The sequence below is a fragment of the Erinaceus europaeus genome, chromosome 15 (assembly GCF_950295315.1).
Source record: "Erinaceus europaeus chromosome 15, mEriEur2.1, whole genome shotgun sequence".
NCBI lineage: Eukaryota > Metazoa > Chordata > Mammalia > Eulipotyphla > Erinaceidae > Erinaceus > Erinaceus europaeus.
In genome coordinates this window covers 20,296,279-20,318,678 of record NC_080176.1, presented here as the reverse complement: position 1 = coordinate 20,318,678, position 22,400 = coordinate 20,296,279, and the positions used below count along the sequence as shown (strand labels likewise).

General features: G+C 48.8%; 1 protein-coding gene across 3 annotated transcripts; it reads left to right on the top strand.

The window, feature by feature from the left end:
- The first annotated feature begins 2,969 nt into the window (after positions 1 to 2,969).
- PHKG1 (phosphorylase kinase catalytic subunit gamma 1) lies at positions 2,970 to 22,383 on the top strand. Of its 3 annotated transcripts, none has more exons than XM_007530054.3 (10): positions 2,970 to 3,123; positions 7,690 to 7,825; positions 11,136 to 11,314; positions 11,683 to 11,737; positions 17,383 to 17,448; positions 17,725 to 17,888; positions 19,547 to 19,637; positions 19,782 to 19,935; positions 20,091 to 20,216; positions 20,433 to 22,383. In XM_007530054.3, exons 2-10 carry the CDS (start codon positions 7,743 to 7,745, stop codon positions 20,676 to 20,678), a joined length of 1,164 nt encoding a protein of 387 aa, XP_007530116.1. In that variant the 5' UTR covers positions 2,970 to 3,123; positions 7,690 to 7,742; the 3' UTR covers positions 20,679 to 22,383. The 3 variants fall into 3 exon arrangements, with proteins under 3 accessions (XP_007530116.1, XP_060029119.1, XP_060029120.1); XM_060173136.1 differs by having other exon boundaries at positions 7,686 to 7,825; XM_060173137.1 differs by lacking the exon at positions 17,383 to 17,448 and having other exon boundaries at positions 7,686 to 7,825.
- Positions 22,384 to 22,400: the final 17 nt, after the last annotated feature.

The window sequence follows — 22,400 nt, the reverse complement described above, 5'->3', positions numbered from 1 at the left end:
CTGGCTCCACCTGGAGATACGGGGACTCTGAAAGACACCCCAGCTTGACACAGACCAAAACACACAGGCTGAAAAAAAAATCTTTTGGATGAAATAAATCATGGAGTTATATCAGCGGTGATTTTTTCCCCAAAAAATGTTTAGTTTTGGGACACTCCTGGTTGAGCGCGCATGTTACAGTGTGCAAGAACCTGGGTTCAAGTCCCTGGTCCCCACCTGCAGGGAGAAAGTTTTGTAAGTGGTAAAGCAGCACTGCAGGTGTCTCTCTTATCTCTCTATCATCTCTTCCCTCTTGATTGTCTCTATCCAGTAAATGAATAAAATTTTAAATTTTTGTTATCAGAGTTTCATACAGATGCCTGGACATCACTCCAGGACAGAGACTGCCAGAAGTCAAGAGTGAAGGGGGTGACAGAGTGGGGTTGATAGCAGAATGATTATGCAAAGAGACTGTCATGCAAAGAGACTGTCATGCTGGGTTGAGCGGTGGCACACCTGGTTGAGTGCCCATGTTACAATGTGCAAGGACCTGGGTTCAAGCCTGCAGTCCCCACCTACAAGGGGAAAACTTCACAAGCGGTGAAGCAGGGCTGTAGGTGTCTCTCTGTCTCTCTCCCTCTCTATCTCCCCTTCCCCTTTCTATTTCTGGCTGTCTCTAAAAACAGAGAGAGAGAGAAACTGTCATGCCTGAGGCTCCAAAGTCTCAGATTCATCCCCCTGCACCACCGTAAGCCAGAGCTGAACAGTGCTCTGGCATAAAAATTAAAAAAATAATAATAAAAGGGAGAGACAGACACCTGCAACACTGCTTTGCCACTTGCAAAGCTTTCTCCCTGCAAGTGGGGAATAGGGGCTCCAACCCACCCGAGCCCTTGCACATGTGCACTCAACCAGGTGCACCACCACCTGGCCCCTAAGTTACTGAGTAGTAGCCCCTAAAGTGACTGTGTGGTGTCCCACTGAGTATCTCATCACATTTTTTTTAAAAAAAGATTTTTATTTATTTATTAGAAAGATAGGAGGAGAGAGAGAGAGAGAAAGAACCAGACATCACTCTGGTACATGTGCTGCCAGGGATTGAACTCAGGACCTCATGGTTGAAAGTCCAATGCTTTTTTTTTTTTATTCCCTTTTGTTGCCCTTGTTGTTTTATTGTTGTGGTTATTATTATTGTTGTCATCGTTGTTGGATAGGACAGAGAGAAATGGAGAAAGGAGGGGAAGACAGAGAGGGGGAGTGAAAGATAGACACCTGCAGACCTGCTTCACCGCCTGTGAAGCGACTCCCCTGCAGGTGGGGACCCAGGGCTCAAACCGGGATCCTTACTCTGGTCTTTGCGCTTTGCGCCACCTGTGCTTAACCACTGCGCTACAGCCTGACTCCCCGAAAGTCCAATGCTTTATCCACTGCACCACCTCCCTCCCGGACCACACATCACTTTTTCTTTTTTTTTCTTCTTCTTCTTTTTTTTTTTTTATCTCCAGGGTTATTACCATGAACCCACTGCTCCTGGAGGCAATTTTTTTCCCTTTTGTTGCCCTTGTTGTTTTATCATTGTGGTTGTTATTATTGTTGTTATTGATGCCATTGTTGGATAGGACAGAGAGAAATGGAGAGAGGAGGGGAAGACAGAGAGGAGGAGAGAAAGATAGACACCTGCAGACCTGCTTCACCGCTCATGAAGTGACCCCCCTGCAGGTGGGGAGCCGGGGGCTCGAACCTGGATTCTTAGGCCGGTCCTTGCACTTTTGCACCATGTGCATTTAAACTGCTGTGCTACCACCCGACCCCCACATCACATTTTTTTTTAAGATTTTTATTTATTTAGGGCCAGGTGGTAGCACAACGGGTTCAGCAAACATGGTGCAAAGCGCAAGGACCAGTGTGAGGATCCCAGTTCAAGCCCCTAACTCTCCACCTGCAGGGAGGTTGCTTTGCAAATGATGAAGCAGGTCTGCAGGTGTCTATCTTTCTCTCCCCCTCTCTCAATTTTTCTGTCCTATCCAACAGCAACTAATAACAACTAGGGCAACAAAGTGGGGGGAAAAAGCCTCCAGGAGCAGTGGATTTATAGTGCAGCCACTGAGCCCCAGTGATAAAGGAGGGGGAAAAAAGATTTTTTTAAATTTATTTATTCCGTTTTGTTGCCCTAGTTGGGGAACAAAAATTTTATCTATTAATGAGAAAGAGGAGAGAAAGAACCAGACATCATTCTGGTACATGTACTGCCAGGAATTGAACTCAGGACCTCCTGCTTAAGAGTCCAGTATTTTATTCACTTCACCACCTCCCAGACCACTTTTTTTTTTTTTTTTTAATTTCAAGGTGAGGGTTGTTTTACAGAACTTGTCTCAGGTACAATTTCACCTCTCCCTAAAATAGGTGCTAACCAGCTTATGGGGTAGATAGCATAATGGTTATGCAAAGGAACTCATGCATGAGGCTCCAAAGTCCCAGGTTCAATCCCTGCACCACCATAAGCCAGAGCTGCACAGTGCTCTGGTGTAATAATTATGCGGATAATAATAATAAGTGCTAACCCACTGCAGTGGATTCTAGAAAAGGACTTTAAGGAATGTCTTTTAAGGCCTGCATGTCATAGACCAGCTACACCCACTGTCCCCCCAGGGGACACATCTTTGGCCCTGTGGCAGCCAGGACTGCATGGTGGGTTCACTAGTGTTCGTGTCTTCTAAAACCCTGTGCTCTAAGTCCACAAATATGGCTGCCGGAGAAGCCGGTGCCTTCCCAGCAAGACGGGCTGCATCTCTGGGCCTGGAGGCTGAGGGAGCTCCAGAGGGAAAACTGAGGTCTGTCCTGCCAAGCCTGCTTCTGGGTCACCTGAGCTTCCCTTGCCGTCCAGTAGGGGTCACCCTGTGTTGAGGTTTGCCCCGCACCACCTCTGCTGAACCTTGGCCTACATCCCAGGCTTGCAGTTGTGATTTTATTTTGGGCACATCAGACTTTCGTCAGCAAGTAGCAGAGCCTGAAGGAAGAGCAGCCAGACTTCCTACTTGGACCAGCAGTGTTTACTCAGTCCTCTGGTGCACCCTCTCCCCACGGAGCTCCAGGACCTGTGGGGCTCCTCTCACACTCAAAGATCCCCACCCCAAGAACCTAACGGTGAGTAGCTGGGTCAGTGATAGCCCCAAACCAGGTAGCAAGCCAGGAAAAGGGGAGGCCCTGGGGGTAGAGCTGAGAGGAACCCCCAAATCCACGAACCCTAAAAGCTGGTAAACAGGAGCTCTTAAAGCCCCCGCTCAGGGCGGAAGTGGGGAGTTGTCTGCAGAAAGTAGGTCCCCCTGACTGTGTTTTGGGGCTCTGCATTTGAGGAGAGAATGTTATTTTCCAGACAAAACCAGGTGACCTCCTTCCATTTAGGGACCCTTCCCAGGGATCTTGGGAAAAGGATGGAGGAGGTGGGTGGGGACAGAGGACCAGAGTCACTCCCAAGTTAGACCTCAGAACATGGAGATGGCATGAGATAAAGCACCCCCACTGCCATCCACCCTAGCAGAGGCAGATGGAGCCAGAGTCTCCGGGGAAGCCAGAGAGAATGCAGCTCCCAGCCCAGGAGGGGATTCTGGGCCACCAGAATCTGTGGGGTACAGATACCCATCCTAGGAGCACAATGGACTGCTAAGATGAACAGGGGCTCCTTTTTGCAGAGTGCAGACCCTCCTGTGCATCAGGGGCTGCTGATGGGGGCAGAGGACGCCTGAGGGCAGCCCAGGCACCATCTGCTGGCAGGGCCAACTTGTTATTCTAGTCTGCCCTCTGGTCACCAGGCAGCGAGGACACTAGGCTTCTTGCAATAGCCAGCCTGAGCCCTGAGGTGACCAATGCTGGCACCTGACCAAAGGGTAACAGCCTCACCACCCACTCCCATCGAGCCCGGCACTGGCTCCCCACGTGGACACAGAGGGGCTGGCTGCCTGGGGCATCCCTTGGGGACACAGCAAAGGCCGAGACCAGGGCCAATCTGTGAGGCTCTGAGTCCTCGCAGCACCCACCGGGCACACAGCTGCACCAAACAAAAGGCTGATTAGGAGAGTCCTGGCTACCTGTGCTGGAAAGATAGAGCGCCTGAGGGCACACCTGCTTTGTCATGGACATGACCCAGGTTAGAGCCCGGCTGTCACCGCACTGAGGCAAGTCTTTTTTTTTTATCTTTATTTATTGGATAAAGACAATCAGAAATTGAGAGGGGGGAGTCAGGCGGTAGCGCAGCGAGTTAAGCACAGTTGGCAAGAAGCACCGGCGTCAGGATCCCAGTTCGAGCCCCCAGCTCCCCACCTGCAGGGGAGTCTCTTCACAGGCGGTGAAGCAGGTCTGCAGGTGTCTATCTTTCTTTTCCCCCTCTCTGTCTTCCCCTCCTCTCTTCATTTCTCTCTGTCCTATCGATAACAACAACAATAATAACTACAACAATAAAACAACAAGGGCAACAAAAGGGAAAATAAATAAATACAGAAAAAAATTTAAAAAGAAATTGAGCGAGAAGGAGGAGATAGAGAGGGAAAGAGACAGAGAGACACCTGCTGCTCTGCTTCATCACTTGTGAAGCTTTCCCCCTGCAGGTGGAGATCAGGGGCTCAAACCCTGGTCCTTGCGCACTGTAACATGTGCGCTCAACCAGGTGCACCACCATCAGGCCCCGAGGCAAGTCTTGATGCTGTGTGAAGACATATCTTTTTCAGTTCTTTTTTTTTTTATATAGAGACAGAGAAATTGAGAGGTGGGTGGGGGCATAATGGTTATGCAAAGAGTCTCTCCTGCCTGAGGCTCCAAAATCCCAGGTTCAATACCCCTGTACCACCATATGCCAGAGTTGAGCAGTGCTCTAGTGAAAGAAAGAAAGAAAGGGAGAAAGAAGGAATGAAAGAAAAGAAGGAAGAAAGGAAGAATAAACAGTTATTTTATGTACTTCAGGGGCCGGGTGGTGGCGCACCTGGTTGAGGACACATGTTACAACACACAAGGACTCAGGTTCGAACCCTCAGTCCCCTACCTGCAAGGCAGAAGGCTTTGCAAGTGGCAAAGCAGTGTTGCAGATGTCTCTCTGTCTCTCTTCCTCTGTACCTCTCTATCTCCCCCTTCCCTCTTGATTTCTGACTGTCTCTATCCAATAAATAAATAAAGTTTTTTTTTCTTCCAGAGATATTGTGGGGACCCAGTGCCGGCACTACTGCTTCTGGCAGCCATTATTTCCATGTTATTAGCTAGGACAGAGAGAAATTGAGAGGGGGCAAGAGAGTCCATTAAGTTTCCTCCTACGGGATGGGAAGGGGAGCTCAGAGGGCCAGGCAGTGGTACAGCAGCTTAAGCGCACATGGCATAAAGCGCAAGGACCAGAGTAAGGAAGGGAAGCTCAAACCTGGATCCTTGCACAGGTCCTTGCACTTTGTACTATGTGCACTTAATTTGATGTGCCACCACTCGGCCCCAAAAATAATCTTAAAAAAAAAAAAAAGAAACTTAAAATTAAAAAAGAGAAATTGAGAGAGGAGAAAGTAAGAGGAAGAGAGAACCTGTAGCACTGTTCCCCCTGAAGGTGGGGACTGGGTTCCTGAACCCAGATCCTTGCACACTGTACTGTATGAGCTCTACCAGGTGCACTACCTCCTGGCCCCAAACGTGTCTTTTTAATTAACTAATTAATTAATTAAGGGGTTAGAGAACTAGGGCATCACTCTAGCACATGTGGTTCTGGGAATCAAACTTAGGACCCCATGCTTGAGACAACTGCCTTATCCACTACACCAGCTCTCAGGCCATCTGAGAGATATGCCTTTCCCTTTTGCCCTCTGCACATACCCATGCCGTGTCTGTGTATGTGTGTGTGTGTGTGTGTGTGTGTGTGTGTGTGTGTGTGTGTATTTCACCAGAGCACTGCTTAGCTCTGGCTTTTGCTGGTAGGAAGGATTGGATCTGGGGCTTTGAAGCCTCAGACACGAAAGCTTTTTGCATATTTATTATGCTATTTTTTTGCATAATCATCATGCTATCTTCCCCCACCCTGTGTCTCTCTATTTGAAAAAGTCGACATGGGGCAGTGAAGCCCAGGCAACAACAGAACAATAAAATAAAATAAAGGAGAGAGAGAGAATATGTGTGGTCCAGGAGGTGGTGCAGTGGATAAAGCATTAGGCTCTCAGGCATAAAGTCCTGTGTTCAATCCCTGGCAGCACACATACCCAAGTGACGGCTGGTTCTTTCTCTCTCTCTTCTTATGTTTCTCATTAATTAATAAATAAAATATTTAAAAGAGAGAGAAAGGAAGAGTAAGTCCTGGTGGGAGATAGCATAATGGTTATGCAAAGAAACTCTCATACCTGAGGCTCTGAGGTCCCAGATTCAATCCCCAGCACTGCCATAAACCAGAGCTAAGCAGTCCTCTGGGGGAAAAAAAAATTCCTGGTTACAAACAGTAGCAAGAAGTGGTCTTAGAAGGAGGGATTAGTTTGTTTGTTTATCTTTTTTTAAGATTTTATTTATTTATTAATGAAAAAGGGAGAAAGAACCAGACATCACTGATCTGGTACATGGGCTGTTGTGGATTGAACTCAGGACCTTATGCTTGAGAGTCAAATGCTTTATCCACTGTGCCACCTCCCAGACTAATTTTTTTTAAATATTTATTTATTCTCTTTTGTTGCCCTTGTTTGTTTTTTTTATTGTTGTAGTTATTGTTGTTGTTGATGTCATCGTTGCTGGATAGGACAGAGAGAAATGGAGAGAGGAGGGGAAGACAGAGAGGGGGAAAAGAAAGATAGACACCTGCAGACCTACTTCACTGCTTATGAAGTGACTCCCCTGGAGGTGGGGAGCTGGGGGCTTGAACCGGGATCCTTACACCAGTCCTTGTGCTTTGCGCCACCTGTGCTTAACCCACTGCACTACCGCCCAACTCCTTTTTTTTTTTTTAATGAGTGAGAGAGGTATAGAAGTAAAAGTACAGCAAAGCACAAGGACCAGCATAAGGATCCCAGTTCGAGCCCCCAGCTCCCCATCTGCAGGGGAGTCACTTCACAGGCGGTGAAGCAGGTCTGCAGGTATCTATCTTTCTCTTCCCCTCTCTGTCTTCCTGTCCTCTCTCCATTTCTCTCTGTCCTATCCAACAACAACGACATCAGTAACAACAACAACAATAATAAAAAGAGCAACAAAAGGGAAAAAAATAAGTATTTTAAAAAAGAAGGAAAAAGGAAAAAAAAAAAAAAAAAAAGAAGGAAAAATACATAAACCAGAGCACTGTTCAGCTCTAGCTTATGGTGGTGCTGGGGTTCAAATCTGGACTTCAAGAGCCTCAAGCACGAAAATCTTTTGCATAATAATTATGCTGTTTCCCCAGCCCACTGTCTCATTCTTTTTTAAAAAAATTTTATATCTATTTATTTATATTCCCTTTTGTTGTCCTTGTTTTTCACTGTTGTTGTAGTTATTATTGTTGTCATTGATGTCATCGTTGTTAGGACAGAGAGAAATGGAGAGAGGATGGGAAGAAAGAAAGGGGGAGAGAAAGACAGACACCTGCAGACCTGCTTCACCACCTGTGAAGTGACTCCCCTGCAGGTGGGGAGCCGGGGGCTCAAACCAGGTTCCTTACGCCGGTCCTTGGGCTTTGCGCCACCTGTGCTTAACCCGCTGCGCCACCGCCCGACTTCCTGTCTCGTTCTTATTAGCTAGAGACAGAGAGGCATCAAGCCAGAGTGAAAGAGACCACCACACCGAAGCCCAGCATGACCCGGGATGAGGCGCTGCCGGACTCACACTCGGCACAGAGCTTCTATGAGAACTATGAGACCAAGGAAATCCTGGGCAGGTAAGGACTGGCGCTGTCCTCCCCCAGCGGGCCCTGAGCACTAAGCTCATCACCTTCCCCAAGGCCAGCACTGTTCCTATGCTGTGAGTGTGGGGTCCCACCTTCCTGGAGATAAGGGGGAGGCCATAAAATTGTCCAGATCAGGGAGTCAGGCGGTAGCGCAATGGCGCTAAGTGCAAGGACCTGAGTAAGGATCCCAGTTCGAACCCCCAGCTCCACACGTACAGGGAAGGTCGCTTCATAGGCAGTGAAGCAGGTCTGCAAGTGTCTGTCTTTCTCTCCCCCTCTCTGTCTTCCCCGCCTCTCTCCATTTCTCTCTGTCTTGAGAGCTTGTTTGGAGGTTCTAGCAGGGGAGCGCAGCTACTCGTATACCCTCGACCGAAGACCGGTCGTCTCTATTCGAGGAAGGCCGTCCTCTTCGACCGAGCGCGCAGCTTCGGGAGGGACGCACATGGAGCGGTGAGGGAGGAAGGGGACACCCGCCTAGCCAGCCAGATCAGCCGAATCAACCCTGGCGATCAATGGGGTGACAGATGTCGCAGCCAAATCGCCCTCACATCCCATTTCTCTCTGTCTTATCCAACAACGATGACATCAATAATAACTACAATAATAAAAACAACAAGGTCAATAAAAGGGAAAATAAGGGAGTCGGGTGGTAGCGCAGTGGGTTAAGCGCAGGTGGCGCAAAGCACAATGACCCGCGAGAGGATCCCTCTTCGAGCCCCCGGCTCCCCACCTGCAGGGGAGTCGGTTCACAAGCGGTGACGCAGGTCTGCAGGTGTCTGTCTTTCTCTTCCCTCTCTATCTCCCCCTCCTCTCTCCATTTCTCTCTGTCCTATCCTACAACGAAGACATCAATAACAACAACAATAATAACTACAACAATAAAACAACAAGGGCAAAAACAAAGGGGAAATGAATAAAAAAATATTAAAACAAAAAAGAAGAAAAAAAAAAAAGGAAAAATAAGTGGTCCGGAAGGTGGCACAGTGGATAAGACATCAGACTCTCAAGCATGAGGTCCTGAGTTCGGTCCCCAGAAGCACATGTACCAGAGTGATATTAATATATAAATACAAAAAAATAAAAAATAAAAAAAAGATCATCCAGATCAGAAGAAGCCTCTCCCTGGAAGCTGGACCCCAGTGCTGTTGACAAGTATATCTATTTGTTGTTGTGTAGACACAGAGAAGGAAGGAATGAGAGAGAGAGAGAGAGAGAGAGAGAGAGGCTATAGCAGTAAAGTTTCCTGCAGAGCAGTGGGGCCCAAGGCTCAAACCTGGGTCGTGGTGCACAAGGCAAAGCAGCGCAGTGTGGAAGTACGCTATTTCTTTATTTATTCCCTTTTGTTGCCCTGTGGTTTTATTGTTGTAGTTATTGTTGGTGGTGGTGATGGACAGGACAGAGAGAAATGGAGAGAGGAGGGCAAGACAGAGAGGGAGAGAGATAGACACCTGCAGACCTGCTTCACCGCTTGTGAAGCAACTCCCCTGCAGGTGGGGAGCTGGGGGCTCGAACCGGGATCCTTATGCCGATCCTTGCGCTTTGAGCCACGTGCACTTAACCCGCTAGTTACCGCCGAATCCCCCAAGTAAGCTATTTCACCAGCCCTAGATAAGCACATCTAAGCCCCATTTTGGGGGGCTGGGAGATGGCTCACTTGGCAGAGCAAGCACTTTACCATGTGAGAGGATCTGGATAGGGACACCTGGTTGGGCAAGCTTCAGGAGCAGTGGAGCAGTGATGCAGTGACTCTCTCCCCACCCCTCTTCCCTCTGTGTCTCTTGTTCTCTCTATTTTTTAAAGATGTGTTTGTCTGTGCGAGAGAGAATGGCGGTACACATGGCTGAGTGCACAGGTTACAATGTGCAAGGACCCAGATTTGAGCTTCCAGTCCCTACCTGCAGGGTGAAAGCTTTGTGAATTGGTGAAGCAGTACTATAGGAACTTCTCGATCTCTCTCTCCCTCTCTCCCTCACTCCTCTCGCTCTCATTTCTTTACCTCCAGGATTATCCCTGAGGCTTGGTGACAGCACTACAAATCCATTCCCGGTGGCCATTTTTTCCTTTTTATTGGGTAGGACGGAGAGAAATTGAGAGGGTGGGAGAGATAGAGAGGGGGATAAAAAGAGAGACACCTGCTGCAGACCTGTCTTCCTGCCTGTGGAGCGTCCCCCCTGCCTCTGGGATATCTCTCTTCCTTTCTGTTTCCCCCTACCCTTGTGATTTTTGGCTATCTCTATTCAATAAATAAAGATAATTTAAAAAATTAAAAATAGGGGGTCGGTGGTAGCGCAGTGGGTTAAGCGCATGTGGCGCAAAGCACAGGGACCGGCATAAGGATCCCGGTTCGAGCCCTGGCTCCCCACCTGCAGGAGAGTCGCTTCACAGGCGGTGAAGCAGGTCTGCAGGTGTCTATCTTTCTCTCCTCCTCTCTGTCTTCCCCTCCTCTCTCCATTTCTCTCTGTCCTATCCAACAATGAACAACATCAACAATGGCAATAATAATAACCACAACGAGGCAACAAAAAGGGGGAGAAAATGGCCTCCAGAGCGGTGGATTCATGGTGCAGGCACCGAGCCCAGCAATAACCCTGGAGGGGAAAATTTTTTAAAATAATTTATAAAAAGAGAAAGGAATGAGGGGGTCTGGTGGTGGCACACCTGGTTGAGCACAGGTGTTACAATGCACAAGGACTGGGGTTCAAGCCCCTGGTCCCTACCTGCAGTGGGAAAGCTCCAGGAGTGATGAAGCAGGGCTGCAGGTGTTCTCTCTCTCTGTCTTCCCCTTCCTATTTCTGGCTCTCTACCCAATAAATAAATAAAAATAATAAAAAATTAATTTTAGTGGTCCGAGAGGTGGCGCAGTGGATAAAGCATTGGACTCTCAAGCATGAGGTCCTGAGTTCAATCCCCAGCAGCACATGTACTAGAGTGATGTCTGGCTCTTTCTCTTTCCTCCTATGTTTCTCATTAATAAATAAATAAAATATTAAAAAAATTAATTTGAAAGAGATAGAATGAAAGAGAACCAGAACATCAACTGACACATGCCAATCTCTCTCACTGCACTAAAATAAATTTTTGTGAAGATATTTATTTACTTATTTATGACAGAGAGAGGTAGAAAGCCAGCATATGTGGTGTCAGGAATTGCTTATTGTAAGCCTGGTGCTCTACCCGCTGCGCACCCCTCCCTGGCTGTTGTGTCTTCACCTCTCCACACACATTCCCAGGGAAGGTGGGGTGCCCAGCTGTGGCCCTGCCCCCGGGGCCGCCTCCCAGAGCCTCCTTCCTCCCCACCCAGGGGCGTGAGCAGCGTGGTCCGGCGCTGCATCCACAAGCCCACGTGCTGCGAGTACGCGGTGAAGGTCATTGACATCACGGGCGGCGGCAGCTTCAGCCCCGAGGAGGTGCGCGAGCTGCGCCAGGCCACCCTGAAGGAGGTGGACATCCTGCGCAAGGTCTCGGGGCACCCCAACATCAGTAAGTGGAGGCCCCTCAGTCGCCTGGATTCCGCTCGGGTAACCCAGGTCACCCCCATGCGTGCAGCCAGACGGGCATCCCGGTGCCTTCTGCACCCCCTAGTCCCACCTGCCCCCCAAGACCTAGCTTACCCTTCATAGCTGCCTTTTCCACTCTCTGAAGGGTCTCAGAAGGGCTGAGACGCCGTGGACCTGTCCCTCCTCCCCCCCAACCTCCCGGGTGGGATGAGGGGACCCCTGAACAGCGTCCTTGCCACACCCCCTGCCCCCGCCTCCAGTGGCTCTGGTCCCGGTGTCCCCAGCCCCCAGCGCCCCGGGAGCCTAGGTTGCTGTGCTGCCTGAGACTAGCTCGCTGCGGTTCCCTTTCAGTACAGCTCAAGGACACGTATGAGACCAACACTTTCTTCTTCTTGGTGTTTGACTTGTAAGTATCCAGCCCTGCCGACAGCCACGGGGAGGGGTGGGGGGTAGAAGAACCCCTTACTGTCCTCAACCCCATCACAACTGCTTCAGGTAGGTATACTTTAGGGGCTTTGATTCCTGGCTCCATTACTATGAGCTGGATGATTTTTAAAAAGATTTTATTTATTTATTTATTCATGAGAAAGATGGGAGGTGAGTGAGAACCAAACATCACTCTGGCACATGTGCTGCGTGGGATCGAGCTCAGGACCTCATGCTTGAGAGTCCAAAGCCTTATCACTGCGCCACCTCCCGGACCACTTGTTTTGTTTTTTTTTCCAGATAACTTTATTAGGTGTCAATGCCATAAAGTACAGTTGTTGACACATGACTATAGTTTCTCCTCTCCCTTTTTTTTAAAAAATATTTATAGAATAGAAATATTGACAAGACCATAGGATAAGATGGGTACAACTCCACAAAATTTCCACCACCAGATCTCCCTATTCCATCCCCTCCCCTGATAGCTTTCCTATTCTTTATCCTTCTGGAAGTATGGACCCAGGGTCATTATGGGGTGCAGAAGGTGGAAGGTCTGGCTTCTGTAATTGCTTCCCCGCTGAACATGGGAATTGGCAGGTCCATACTCCCAGCCTGTCTCTCTCTTTCCATAGTGGGGCATGAATCTGGGGAGGTGGGGCTCCAGGACACATTGGTGGGGTTGTCTGCCCAGGGAAGTCATGGTATCATGGTAGCATCTGGAACCTGGTGACTGAGGATAATGTGGGTTTTTTTTTCTTTTTTTAAGATTTGTTGGGTGGGGTGTATAGATAGCATAATGATTATGCAAAGAGACTGTCATGACTAAGGCTCTGAGGTCCCAGGTTCAATCACACCACCAAAACCCAGAGTGGAGTAGTACCCAGGTTTGAGCTTTGTGAGTGGTGAGGCAGTGCTGCAGGTGTCTCCCTCTCTCTCCTCTCTTTTTTTAAATTCCCCCCCCCCCAGAGTAATCAATGGGGCTTGTTGCCTGCACTACGAATGAATACACTGCTCCTGGGGGCCATTTTTCCTTTTTTTTTTTTCCCTTGTTGTTATTGCTACTGTTTGTTGTTGGATAGAACAGAGAGAAATGGAGAGAGAAGGGGAAGACAGAGCGGGGGAGAGAAAGATAGACATCTGTAGACCTGCTTCACCACTTGTGAAGTGACCCCCCCCCCCGTAGGTGGGGAGCCAGGGGGCTCGAACTGGGATCCTTATGCCTGTCCTCGCACTTCGTGTCATGTGTGCTTAATCCTCTGCGCTACCACCCAGCCCCCTAAATGTTTTTTTTTTCATTTTAAAAATATTATTTATTTATTATTGGATAGAGACACAGAGAAATTGAGAGTAAGAGATAAAGAAGGAGAGAGAGAGAAGAGACACACCTGCAGCCCTGCCTCACCACTCCTAAAGCTTTCCCCCCGCAGGTGGAGACTACGGGCTTGAACCTGGGTCCTTGTGTACTGTGTGTTTGGGCTTAGCAAGGTGCACCACCATCTGGCCCTTCTCTCTCTTCTCTATCTCTACCTTCCTTCTCAATTTGTCGTCTTTACCCAAAAATCATATATATTAAAAATGTTAAATATTTATTTATTTATGAGAGAGGGGAGATAGAACCAGAGCATCACTCTGACACAGGTGCTGCTGGGTATTGTACTGAGGACCTCATGCTTGACAGCCCAATGTCTTATCCACTGTGCTAACTCCCAGGTCACAGGGCTGGCTGATTTTATTTTTTTTAATTACCACAATTAATAACAGCACAGTGACAGGCCCAACTTAACTGCTAATGATTTTTTAAAATTTTTATTTATTTATTCCCCTTTGTTGTCCTTGTTTTATTTTTTAAACTTTTCTTTTTTAATATATTTTTTATTTATTCCCTTTTGTTGCCCTTGTTTCATTGTAGTAGCTATTGTTGTTGTTGTTATTGATGTTGTTGTGGTTGGATAGGACAGAGAGAAATGGAGAGAGGAGGGGAAGACAGAGAGGGGGAGAGAAAGATTGACACCTGCAGACCTGCTTCACGGCCTGTGAAGTGACTCCCCTGCAGGTGGGGAGCCGGGGGCTCCAACCGGAACCCTTATGCTGGTCCACGTGGCTTAAACCACTGCCCTACCGCCCGACCCCCGCTAATGATTTTTTTTAACCACTCAGATTGTGCTCTCTCCCTTTGTTAATGATTTTTAAGCTTTATTTAGTTTTGTTATTATTTATTATTATTTTTTTCTTTACCAGAGCACTGCTCAGCTCTGGTTTATGGTGGTGTGGGGGATTGAACCTAGGACTCTGGAGCCTTAGGGATGAGAATCTCTTTGCATAACCATTATGCTATCTACCCTTGCCCTATATTATTATTATTTATTATTATTATTTTAAGAGGCAGGCAAAGACAGAAAGAAAGTGTCATTCTAGCACATACAATGCTGGGAATTGAACTCAGGACCTCATGCTGGAGAGTCCAAGGTTTGACCCCCTGTGCCACCACCCAGGAGGCTCACAAAGTGTCCTATAGAAGGAGACTAGATGGGTGGAGGGTGGATAGCAGAATGGTTATACAAACAGGCTCTCATGCCTGAGGCTCTGAAGTCCCAGATTCAGTGCCCCCCCGCCACCCCCCCCCCCCGTACCACCATAAACCAGAGCTGAACAGTGCTCTGGCTAAAAAATTAAAAAATATATATAGAAGGAAACTAGATAAAGCAGGGACAAGTGGGAGCAAGATTAGCGTTGTGGATTCCAGTGGTAGCACTGGGCCCCTAGTGCTTTAAAAATGGAAATAAGAGGCTAGTAGTGGCGCACCTGGTAGACCACATGTTGCCATGTGCAAAGACCCAGGTTCAAACCCCTGGTCTCCACCCGCAGGGGAAGCTTCATGAGTGGTGAGGCAGGTCTGCAAATGTCTTTCTCTCTGCGCTATCTCCCCTTCTCTTCTCAATTTCTCTACCAAAGAAATAATTAAAAATTAAATAAAGTGGAAATAAAATTATGAAAAACTGGACCCACACACTGCTTTTTAGGCACACAGTTCAGATATTGCATAAGACAAGGATCATGTGGCCTAGGAGGTCCTAGTGGGCCCCACCCGCAGGGGGAAAGCTTCAGGAATGGTGAAGTAGGGCTGCAGGTGTCTCTGTCTCTTTCCCTCTCAATTTCTGTCTCTATCCAACAATAAGTAAATTAATTAATTAAAAAATGAAATTGAAAAAAGATACTGGTCAGGGGTAGATAGAATAATGATTATGCGGGAGTCGGGCTGTAGCACAGCGGGTTAAGCGCAGGTGGCGCAAAGCACAAGGACCGGCATAAGGATCCCGGTTCGAACCCCGGCTCCCTGCCTGCAGGGGAGTCGCTTCACAGGTGGTGAAGCAGGTCTGCAGGTGTCTATCTTTCTCTCCTCCTCTCTGTCTTCCCCTCCTCTCTCCATTTCTCTCTGTCCTATCCAACAATGACAACAACAATAATAACTACAACAATAAAACAACAAGGGCAACAAAAGGAAATAAATAAAATAAATATTAAAAAAAAAGAATAATGATTATGCAAAGAGATTCTCATGCCTGAGGCTCCGAAGTCCCATGTTCACTCCTCCTCCCCACCACTAGCACCACGACCACCATAAGCCAGAGCTCTGATCAGTGCTCTGGTAATAAACAAATAAAGATGTATTTATTTGTCTACCAACACAAGGTAGAGTGGGAGAGAGGGGACCAGAGTATCACTGGCACAGGCAGTGTCAGGTACTGAACTCAGGACCCTATGCTCCCAAGTCTGATGCCATACTCACTATACCACCTCCTGGGCCCTTTCTTTTACTGGCCTTCTGTGAGACTTTTCTTTTCTTTTCTTTTCTTTTTTTTTAAATACCAGAGCACCGCTTTGTTCTGGTATATGGTGGTTTGGGGTATTGAACCTGAGACCTGTAGCCTCAGTATGAGAGTCTCTTTGCTTCTCCAGTCCCCACTTTACCCCCCCCCATATGTGTTTATTTTCTGAATCCCTGGGCCCCTAAGAGTTCCACTGTTTTCCCTGGAGGGCAGGCAGGAGGGCACAGGGCTTACTCTTCCTATTAATACAAGGAAGGTTTTCCCAGAGAGCTATAGGCGTGCCAGGTCAGCTGACCTGACTCTGCACACTGCCTGTAGAGTTGGGAGTGGGGTGAGGGTAGGCAGCTCAAATGTCTCTAACCTCTCAAGAAGTTACTTGGGGGGAAGCTATTTTTAATGCTACCCTGATTTGCCCTCCAGGGTAAAACTAGATTGTTCTGGTAGAGGTCTCTTTCTAGAACAGCCCCCAAAACTGAAAAGAAAATTGAACCACAATTCTTTTATTTACTTTATTTACTGGATAGAGACAGAGATAGTGAGAGGGAAACAGAGATAGAGAAAGAAAGAGAGGGCTTAGCAGTGGCACTCCCAGTTTTAAGTGCAAGTTTTAACTCCCAGTTACGAAGGAAGGAAGGAAGGAAGGAAGGAAGGAAGGAAGGAAGGAAGGAAGGAAGGAAGGAAGGAAGACATCTATGGTCCGGGAGGTAGCACAGTGGATAAAGCATTGGACTCTCAAGCATGAAGTCCCCAGTTCAATCCCCAGCAGAACATGTACCAGAGTGATGTCTGGTTCTTTCTCTCTCCTCTATTTTTCTCATTGATAAATAAATAAAATCTTTATTTTGTTTGTTTGTTTTTCCAGAGCACTGAGAAGCTCTGCTCATGGTGGTGCAGGGGACTGATCCTGGGACTTCAGAGCCTCAAGCATGAGAATCTCTTTGCATAACCATTATGCTATCTACCCCTGCCCTAAATAAAATCTTTAAAAAGAAAAGAGAGAGAGAGAGAGAGAGACATCTACTTCACCACTTACAAAGCATCCCCTTGCAGGTGGTGGTGGTGATGGGGCTCAAACCCAGGTCCTTGTGCATGGTAATGTGTGAGCTCAACCAATGTGGCACTGCCTAGTCCCCCTCCCCACATCTCTTAATCTTAAAAGATTAAGCAAGACTTTGCTTCCTCAACACTTGGAGAGAGAGAGATATGCCACAGCATCAAAGCTTCCTCCAGTGTAGTGAAGTCCAGGCTCAAACCTGGGTTCTGCACTTGGTAAAGCTGCAAACTATCCAAGTGAGTTATTTTGCCAGCTCCATCACCATCATCACCTTCTTCTTTTTCATCACTATAATTCTCTTCCTCCTTCTAAGATTTTATTTATTAATGAGAGAGATAAGAGGAGAGAGAGAACCAGAGCATCCCTCTAGCATATGTACAGCCAGAGGGTTGAACTCACACTTAAGAGTTCAATAATTTAGCCTCCTGGATAAGATGCACCACTACCTCTTGGACAAACTCAGAATTCCTCTCTAGGTCTGGGGTTTGGGCCAAGGGCTCAGGGTCCCCCTTCCATCTCCCAGCCCTGATTTTGCCCATGTGGATCCCAGCCCCATTTTCACAGCTGATGTGAGGGGGTTTCCATCTCCCTCCTGCTACCTCCCCTCCTATGCTCCCCATCTCCTGATACATCTCTACTTGTTTCTCTAGACCTCAGTCCTTTGTGGGGTAGGGCCCATTTCACTTCTGGAGTTATTTTAGGGGAACTGTCACCCATCCAACTACAGAGCCTCTGACTCTGCAGGATGAAGAGAGGGGAGCTCTTTGATTACCTCACAGAGAAGGTGACTCTGAGTGAGAAGGAGACCAGGTGAGGGCCCATTTGCCCCTATCCCCACTGTGCCCACATCCAGGGGGAGGAAGCATAGCATGGCGATGCATGTTTATCTGGGATTGGGGTTTGGTGGGGTGGTGGCAACAATGCTGAACTTGAAGGCCTACCTCCCTCTTCAGCTGCCCCCACACAGTCCAAGCCCATGCCAGGGTCCCCTCACTCCACGCCTGGCTGGTTCTGGACTTCAGCCTCCCCTCCTGTTCCCTAACTCTAATGAGTGGGAGATGAGTCCCCTGTGCCTGTTTCTCCCAGGAAGATCATGAGAGCCCTACTGGAGGTGATCTGCAGCTTGCACAAGCTCAACATTGTGCACCGAGACCTGAAGCCTGAGAACATCCTCCTTGATGATGACATGAACATCAAGCTCACAGACTTCGGCTTTTCCTGCCAATTGCAGCCAGGAGAGAAGCTGAGAGGTCTGGCCTCCTGCTCTTCTCCTGTGCCGAGGATTCAGGCTCTCCCATCAACCCTCCCTAGAATAGAAGTTGCCTGGTTTCTTTCCTCCCCACGCCCCTCTGTCCTCCAGACCCCCTCCCCCAATTCCAAATATGAACATTAGCATTTCTGGGTTAGGTACTTATTTATTTACTAGAATAGAGACAGAGAAATTGAGAGGGGGAGGGAGAGATAGAGGTTGAGAGAGAAAGGGTGGGGGGAGAGAGCATAATGGTTCTACAAAGAGGTTTTTGTGCCTGAGCCTCCAAAATTCCAGGGCTCAATCCCCCACACTACCATAAGTCAGAGCTGAGCAGTAATTAAAAAACAAAATACTTGGAGTTGGGCGGTAGCAGCGAGTTAAGCATACGTGGCACCGATATAAGGATCCTGGTTCCAGCTGCCGGCTCCCCACCTGCTGGGGAGTCGTTTCACAAGCCGTGAAGCAGGTCTGCAGGTGTCTATTTTTCTCTCCCCACTCTGTCTTCCCCTCCTCTCTCCATTTCTCTCTGTCCTATCCAACAACGACGACATCAGTAACAACAATAATAACTACAACAATAAAAAAAAAGGGCAACAAAAGGGAATAAATAAGTAAATATTAAAAAAAATACTGGGGGAGTCGGGCGGTAGCGCAGCGGGTTAAGCGCAGGTGGCGCTAAGCACAAGGACCAGCGGAAGGATCCCGGTTCGAGCCCCCAGCTCCCCACTTGCAGGGGGAGTCGCTTCCCAGGCGGTGAAGCAGGTCTGCAGGTGTCTGTCTTTCTCTCTCCCTCTCTGTCTTCCCCTCCTCTCTCCATTTCTCTCTGTCCTATCCAACAACAATGACATCAATAATAACGACAACAACAACAACAACAAAAAAAAGGGCAACAAAAAGAATAAATAAATAAAAATTTATAAAAAAAAAATACTGGGGCCGGGTGGTGGCACTCCTGGTTAAGCGCACATGTTACAGTGTGCAAGGACCCAGGTTCAAGCCCCCGGTCCCCACCTGTAGGAGGTAAGTTTCACAAGTGGTGAAGCAGGTCTGTAGGTGTCTCTCTGTCTCTCTCCATTTCTATCACCCCTTCCCTCTTGATTTCTGGCTGTCTCTATCCAATAAATAAAGGTAATAATAAAAAAATCGTAAGAGAGAAACGCTTTTATCACTGCTTCTCTGATGTTGAAATTTACCCCCTGTAGATGAAGACTGGGAACTTGAACCCGGTTCTTACACAGTAACCCTCTGGGTTAGTTTTATTTATTTACTAACTTATTTTTTATTTTTATTTTACCAAAGCAAAGCTCTGGTTTATGGTGGTGCAAAGGATTGAACCCGGGACATCAGAGTCTCAGGCATAAAAACCTCTTTTCGGAACTATTATGCTACTGGGCTAGGTATTTGTTCAGGCAAGCCCTGTGTCCACTACATGGAGAGGCACTGTCTTAAGCTCTAGGTAAGGATGGCTAGAAGGGCCCCAGGAATGGACAAGCCCCCAGTGGGTGACCTTGTCAGCTAGCACCCTACCTCTGGCCTTGGCCCTCAACTATCAGTGCAGAAGGGTCCTCTCGTTCTGCACTATCTCCACTGTATCTTCCAACCTTCCTCTTGCAAGTGCTTCCTGATGGCTTCTCCTGGTGGTAATTATCCCTGCAGAGGTGTGTGGTACCCCCAATTACCTGGCCCCTGAGATCATCGAGTGTTCCATGAATGATGACCACCCAGGCTACGGGAAGGAAGTAGACATGTGAGTGTGCAGGGGAGGGGTGGGAGGTGACCCTTAAGGGCAGAAACACCCTCCCTGGCCAGGGGAACCTGGCTGGGCTGGGTGGTAGTGGTGGGGGGTGACTGGGGTTACACTGCCCCCCACCCCCACCCTGCCTGTTGGCAGGTGGAGCACAGGCGTCATCATGTACACCCTACTGGCCGGCTCCCCGCCCTTCTGGCACCGGAAGCAGATGCTGATGCTGCGCATGATCATGAGCGGAAACTACCAGTTTGGCTCACCCGAGTGGGATGACTACTCAGACACCGTGAAGGACCTGGTGAGAGGCCGGGCCCACTGGCACCCCAGCTTTGCAAGGCCCAGTGTCCCCTTAGTGGGGGTGCAGGGAGAGGACCCGCGCTGCAGGGCGACTTCCGGGGGAGACCGGAAGTGGCGCCATCTTGACAATGTCAGCCCCCTGCCTTGTGCTGTCAGGTGTCCCGCTTCTTGGTGGTGAACCCCCAGGGCCGTTGCACGGCAGAGGAGGCCTTGGCGCACCCCTTCTTCCAGCAGTACGTGGTGGAGGAAGTGCGGCACTTCAGCCCCCGGGGGAAGTTCAAGGTACTAAGTCTCAGCCCCACCCAGGGCCCTGGAGCTCCCCAAGTGCAAATGCCCAGCTGCCCACCCCCCCCCCCGGCAGCCCCTCCCCCAGGGGCTCTCCAGAAGCGCTTGCCCCTCTCTGCGATGGAAGAAAGGTGTCAGCCGACCCGCCCAGGAGGCTGGTGGGGGGCGCGGGGGCCCGGGGATTCCCGGCCCAGCTCTGGGGGCGCCCCGCAGGTGATCGCGGTGACCGTGCTGGCCTCGGTGCGGATCTACTACCAGTACCGGCGCGTGAAGCCGGTGACCCGGGAGATCGTCATCCGGGACCCCTACGCGCTGCGGCCCCTGCGCCGCCTCATCGACGCCTTCGCCTTCCGCATCTACGGCCACTGGGTGAAGAAGGGGCAGCAGCAGAACCGCGCCGCCCTCTTTGAGAACACGCCCAAGGCCGTGCTCCTCTCCCTGGCCGAGGAGGACTACTGAGCGGGGAGCCACCCGCGGGGTGTCAGTCCCGGGAGGGAGGTCTGTCCAGAGCTCCCCGACCTCTGCTTCCCCTATTCCCAGCTGCCTTCTGTTTCTCCTTAGGGAAAGCCCGGGCACTGGCTCTCAGCTCCTTAGGGCTTCCGGGGGAGGATAAAAGACGCAGAAAACCCGAGATAACATAATCATGGGGGGTTTCGCTGACCTCGGGACATCCGGCGACACTGGGAGCAAGCTGTTTCTGGAGCTGTGTCTGAGAGGCATGTGGAATGCCCTACAAAAGAGGCCGGTGCATCGCTGGCTCATGCAGCGCGGGAGATCTGCCCAGGTTGACCAGCGCTCTGCCCACTGCCCGCCTCTCAGGCTGCTCCCTTACTTCCTCCACACTAGGGAAGCCTCTGATAGTTAACTGTCGTTCTGGATGTGGTTATTTACAGATTTATTTTATTACATATGAGAAAGTTTAACATGAGGCGGAAGAGAAAAAGGGACCGGCCAGAGCACCATTCTGGTACATGCAGTTGCTAGGTATAGAACCAGGAAGCTCAGGTATGAAAGTCCAGCCCGAGCGGTAATTTCTCCAGCTGCTTAGGTGTCATTTACTCTTCACTCTCACGCCTGGTAATCGAAACCAATGGGTTCTCTGCATTTATTTTTGACCAGTACACTGCTCAGCTCTGGCTTATGATGTTGCTGAGGGTTCATTGGAAGCCTCAGGTGTGGAAATCTGTTACATAACCGCTGTGCTACCTCCTTTGCTCCTAACACTGCATTTTATTTATTTTTTAAGTTTTTTTTTTTTAAATAATTTGATAGGACAGGGAGAAATTGAGAGGAAAAGGGGAGAAAGGCAGAGAGACAAACACCAGCAGGCTTGCTTCAGAACACTTGTGAAGCTTCCCACTCCCACCCGCCCCCTTGGAGGGGGCCTTTGTTACTACATTTTATGGGAATACTAAAACTAAGCTTTCTTCACAAGTACATGGGATTAAGAAAGACTTTTTCTTTATTTTTTTCCCAGAGCACTTTTCAGCTCTGGCTGTTGGTAGAACCTGGGACTTTGGAGCCTCAGGCATGACAGTCTTTTCTGTATAACCATTATGCTATCTACCCCCACACAAGAGAGACTTTTTCAAGGTATTTTATCTTTATTTTAATGAAAGAAATACAAAGAGAGGTAGAGGCTCACAGAACACACCCTAGAACACTGCTCAGCTTCAGTTTGTGGTGGTACTGGGGATTGAACCTGGGCCCTCAGAGCTTCAGGCATGAAAGTCCTTTATATGACCATTAAGCTGTTTCCTCAGCCCAAGATTTCTTTATTAATAAGAAAGACAAAGAAGTAGAATGTCACTGTGGCATATATGATGCCAGGGATTGAACTCAGGACCTCATGCTTGAGAGTCCAAGGTTTTATCCACTGAGCCACTTCCCAGGCTGCAATTTGTTGGGGGTAGACAGGGACAAGGAGAACTAGGGAGGAATTAGAGAAAACAGTGAAATCCCTGAATCAGAACGGGGGAAAAGGGGGTGGGGGAACAAAAATTTTTTTTCTTAACAAAATGCCTTTTAGAGCACTTTGCCACAACTGTTTGAATATTTGGCATTTGTAGAGAGTTAATATTTGACCTCTACAGGAAACAGCTCCCAGCCTGTGTTAGGCCTCCTCTCCAGGTGACACTGGTGCCCCTCCTCTAGGTCAGAGTCCTACGCCCACCACGGAGG

Coding starts and splice junctions, on each gene's coding strand:
- PHKG1 (XM_007530054.3), top strand. CDS start 7,743: ATGACCCGGGATGAGGCGCTGCCGGACTCACACTCGGCACAGAGCTTC. Junction 11,738..17,382: donor TTCTTCTTGGTGTTTGACTT/GTAAGTATCCAG, acceptor CTGACTCTGCAG/GATGAAGAGAGGGGAGCTCT. Junction 20,217..20,432: donor GCCCCCGGGGGAAGTTCAAG/GTACTAAGTCTC, acceptor GGCGCCCCGCAG/GTGATCGCGGTGACCGTGCT.